General features: G+C 34.4%; 1 protein-coding gene across 6 annotated transcripts in view; it reads left to right on the plus strand.

Annotated features, from left to right (window-relative positions):
- The first annotated feature begins 795 nt into the window (after positions 1 to 795).
- LOC143233264 (ubiquitin-conjugating enzyme E2 variant 2-like) overlaps positions 796 to 5,054 on the plus strand; it is a 10,549-nt gene continuing 6,290 nt past the window's right edge. Inside the window, exons 1-3 of one of the 6 annotated variants that reach the window (XM_076469287.1) lie at positions 990 to 1,465; positions 3,204 to 3,354; positions 4,724 to 4,849. In XM_076469287.1, coding sequence (XP_076325402.1) covers positions 3,274 to 3,354; positions 4,724 to 4,849 — 207 coding nt within the window. In that variant the 5' untranslated portion in view covers positions 990 to 1,465; positions 3,204 to 3,273. Of the gene's footprint in view, positions 854 to 989; positions 1,466 to 3,203; positions 3,355 to 4,723; positions 4,850 to 5,054 lie in introns of those variants that run through there. The other 5 variants (XM_076469282.1, XM_076469284.1, XM_076469286.1 and 2 more) reach the window with 5 other exon arrangements.

Genomic DNA, 5,054 nt, shown 5'->3' on the forward strand with positions numbered 1-5,054 from the left:
AAAGAATAGCCGAAGAGTTGGCTGTAGGTGGTGATGACTAGCTGCTTTCCCTCTAGCCTTGCATTGCTAAATTAGGGACGACTAGAACAGATAGCCCTCGTGCAGCTTTGCGAGAAATTCAAACCGTACCTTTTACAACCATCCGAGTTGGAACCACATGCCAGGCAACTGTAGGGTAAGGTGAAGTTTAAGACTCACCAAATTCAACATTTCTCAGGTCAATTTGCATTCACACAGTTAGTTACATGCACTACCCCCGTTACATAGTTATTCTCATAACAATACAGGTGGGGTTGTAACCCCAAGATATCAACAACTTTCCATAATGTTTTCCACGGGCGGTAACAAACTTTATATACTTTTGAAAACAACAAAGATAACTTCAAACAAGATCAACATAACGGTTTTCTCGAACAAATGTTATGTTGTTTGAAATAAAACCATTATCAATACAGTTGAATTTATAAGTTGCATGGAGTGAGATAATTTGTTTACCTTTTTTTATCATTTCAAAATAAATGTTACAATACTACGAGAAGATAGAAACACGTGCTTTGTTGTAATGTTTTACACATCGAAGGAATATATAACTTTGGGGAATTTACACTTTTTGATAATTCAGTTTGCTAAGTGTTTGTATTGTTATTTAAAATCCAAACGTAATGAGTGGACTATAAAATGCACGTACTGGTATTACTATTTAAATAACGATTTATATCTTATTTTTGTAATCATATGAGCACATGAAAGAATTTTTATCCAAGGATTGGTAGTGTCAGTAAGTATATATTATTCAGCAATTGTAACTCGAAGGACAAAGATACTTTTACCCCGCCACTTCTACGTGTGTCAGGTATAAAAGATTGTTTAGTCTAGGTAGTATTAATTAATTAATTTTGTGAGGTAATATATGACGATTTATTAGTTTTACGTAAAAGGTAAAAACAGACGAATATTAGAAGAAGGCTTTTTAATATGAAAAAAGACAATTGTTGGAAGTTGTGTTTGAAAGCCATTGATGTGGAGAATATAGAAATTTCTAGAAAACGTAAGTACTAGATATATAAATAGCGGCAAGCAGACCAAGAGGGACAATGATAAAGTAGAAAAGCGAGGGAAATGGCTAGTACTGGTAATGACTTTGGTAGTTCTAGCAGTATCACAAAGGAACGTATGTACGATTTAGATGGAATTTGTGAAAGTGTTAACACTTTAAAGAAAAGTGTTTTGGAACTTTGTAACCAATCTACAAGACTTGCACAAAATGTCAAAGCTGTAACCGAGATGCAAGACACGATCTATGAAATAGCTAAAGTATGGTGCCACTGGATTGAAAATGTGAAACGTTTTAATTAAGTTGAAGAAGATGTGGTTTCTCTTAAATGCTGAGTCGAAATAGGTAGAAATTACAAGGCAATGAATAAATTCTTACTTTGGAGTTGATTTAGTAATTTGTTGTTTGCATGTAAGTGCTGATTAAAATAGTTTGCAAAACCTACTTTTTATGAATTGACTTAGAAAATTAGTGTCATCTGTATATTATTAAACAGTTTATATATTGAACAGACAACTTTTATTGGGTTAAAAGTTTCTCTCAAGAGTGTGTTCATGTTTTTTCATCAGATTGAATTTTTATGTATTATTTGAATATAATAGTATGTGTAATTCCTGTTTTTTATCTTACGAATGGGGCCCGGCATGGCCTAGCGCGTAAGGCGAGCGACTCGTAATCCGAGCGTCGCGCTAAACATGCTCGCCCTCCCAGCCGTGGGGGTGTATAATGTGACGGTCAATCCCACTATTCGTTGGTAAAAGAGTAGCCCAAGAGTTGGCGGTGGGTGGTGATGACTAGCTGCCTTCCCTCTAGTCTTACACTGCTAAATTAGGGACGGCTAGCACAGATAGCCCTCGAGTAGCTTTGTGCGAAATTCCAAAACAAACAAACAATCTTACGAATGCAAACCCAAATAAAATGTATGTCATTTAAAAAAAAAAAAAGTGGAGAAGTGTAATTAAAGGGAGATAAATAGTATTGAGAATGAAAGGTGTGTATGTTTTCTTATATCAAAGCCACATCAGGCTATCTGCTGAGCTCACTCAGGGGAATCGAACACCTGATTTTGGCGTTGTAAATCCGTAGACTTACCACTGCACTAGCGGGGAGCCAGAATATAAGGCACAATAGTTGATATGTGAAAGTGAAATTTATAGTTTTCTGACATTTTAAGAAAATTATTAACTCGTCAAAGGGTGTTCTAAAGCAATTCAACCTGCTCGTGTGGACATTGACAAAAATAAACGATTATTTGGAAGTAGGCATGTATGAGAAATGCAAACAAGTAGCTAAGTTCAAAGTATAACTGCTGTAACTTGAGTCATCGTGTGTTAATTATATGCTGATACTGTTATTATAAAAGTGGCAGAGAAGAAAAGGAATGAGTGAATTATACACTGAGTGTTAAAGGTAAAAGAGAGGAAATTAGTTTGGCTATTGAACTCGATTCTAATGTGAACAAATTGGCCTAAGTGGATTATTGACAAGAAGAGAATTATATGATGTTTAAGATACTTCTGTAGTTAAATGAATGTTTGCACATGCATTTAACTTGTTCCAATATATAGTAAAATAAATAAATTTGATAAAGTTAAGTAAATCTCCAATTAAATTTAGTTTTATTTCTAGTTGAGTAAGAACAATTATCAAACAACCGGTTATATTATTAAATAAATTACTCTGTTTCACTTTGTTTGATTTTTGGAATTCCGTGCAAAGCTACACGAGAATTAATTTAGCAGTGTAAGACCAGAGGAAAGGCAGCTAGTCATCAACACCCACCACCAATTCTTGGGTTACTCATTTACCAACGAATAGTGGGATTGACCTTCCCTAATTAACATCACCACGGCTGAAATGACGAGCATGTTTGGTGTGATGGGGATTTGAACCCTCGACCCTAAGATTACGGGTCGAGTGCTTTCACTACCTGGCCAGGCCGGGCCCTTTTACTTGGTAAAATGTTAATAAAAAACACTTTTTGGATAATAAGAAATAATCAGTCTATTTTAAGATATCTATGAAATTGTGAACAAATAAATAATATCCACATATTTGGTTTCATCTCATTGTACACTGCATTCCCATTGAAAGATTTAATCTTTGTTTTACAATTCATTAATAGAACAGTTCTGTTACTCTTTTATAGAACTGGAAGAAAGAAAATTTATCCCCCAAAACATAAAATATATACACTGCTGGCCAAAATCTTCAGGCCAATGAACAGAATGAAAAAATATGCATTGTTAGACTCAACCACTTATTTGAGTAGAGCTTCGAAAGATGAAAACAAGAAAATGGTAAATAAAAAATAAAAAAACTTTTTTAGCATTCAGTTGGGAAAATGTGAACACTATGAAATTAGCCTAAATACTAGCTGATCAAATGTTTAAGATCATGCTGAAACGAAGCATTAATCTGTAAAAACGTAACAAAATTTAGTCATTTTGTTCAAGCATTAGCTTTATCAACATCTCCTGTGTTACATTGGGTAAAAACATGGCAAAGGCTAAAAGGTTGACAGAGTTTGAACGTGGCAGAATTGTCGAACTCCAAAAGCAAGGTCTTTCTGCGTTGAGCAGGAGGATTCGACGGGTTTTCCGGCAAGACACCAGCCCGATCGTCGAACCAGATGGTAAAGACGTAATGAAATTTAATCACTTGTATTCAAGCATTAGCGTTGTCAACATCTCCACTGGAGAATAAGATACCCTATGAACCATTCATTTCTTAAATAGTCATCTGTCTATATCTAGACTTAGGTAGTATGTCTAATAATATTTACTTATGATGTAGTGTTGTGCTTGGCAAACAAATGTATTTCAATGTTTAGTAGTGGTGAAACAATTTTTAACATACTGTTTTGAATTACAGATGTGCTAATCTCTAGATTACCAGATTACTTGAGTAAGTTTTATAGTTTTATTTTGGAACTACATTTGATAAAAGAATATCCTTTAATTTTTCCATTTCTTATTGGAAAATTTTTTATTTGGAAATGTGGGAACCCTGTAATAAACAAACTGATAGGATTAGTAATGTGGAGGTATGAGAAAGGAAATGCAGTTTAGTTGAATAATTGCCTGATTAAAATTGAATTTCACACAAAGCTACACAAGGGCTATCTACACTAGCCATCCCTAGTTTAGCAGTGTAAGAATAGAGGAAAGGCAACTAGTCATCATACCAACTACCAATGCTTGGGCTACTTTTTTACAAATGAATTTTGGGATTGACCATCACGTTGTAATGCTCCAACAGCTGAAAGGGCAAGCATGTTTAGTGAGACAGGGATTTAAACCTGTGACCCTCTGGTTACGAGTCGAACGCCTTAACCCATCTGGCCATGCTGGGCCAAATCAAAGGTGATACATGCTCTGCAACGTGAAAGGGACATTTGAGAGTTTTTAGTCACATGTTGTTGAAAGTATGAGTTCAAACTCAATGAAGAAAAGTTTTAAGTATTTTAAAGGTAATTTACTCCTTGATAAATGTTTAATTTAAAAAATGTAAAACTTTTATTTAGTGTATGGGACAACACATTTCTGTGACTTGTATGAAAGAGATGCTTTGTTGTGAACTTTCTTCTTTATTTGATTACTTTTTGTGTTACACACATACAGTATATGACATGTATTTCTCACACAGCAGTTTGATTTTGTTTTTTAGACTCCATATGAAAATAGAATTTATAGTTTAAAGATAGTTTGTGGATCCAGTTATCCGGAAGAACCACCAGTCTGTAGATTTCTTACCAAAATCAAGATGACTGGAGTCAGTGATGTAACTGGTTTGGTAAGTTATCTGTCATGCAGTAATTCTGTATGCAGCAGTAGTTTTCATTCAGTAAAAGCCAGTCATCCATGAATTCCATTTATTCATTGAAACTTCAAGCCTGTAAGTTCAAGTCATAATGAAACTACAGAATCTGTAATTTGTTTGTATTAGATGATACCTGGTGTGAATGTTTCTGAACAGAAATCCATATTTTTTTATTCAA

The sequence above is a fragment of the Tachypleus tridentatus genome, chromosome 12 (assembly GCF_004210375.1).
Source record: "Tachypleus tridentatus isolate NWPU-2018 chromosome 12, ASM421037v1, whole genome shotgun sequence".
Lineage (NCBI taxonomy): Eukaryota > Metazoa > Arthropoda > Merostomata > Xiphosura > Limulidae > Tachypleus > Tachypleus tridentatus.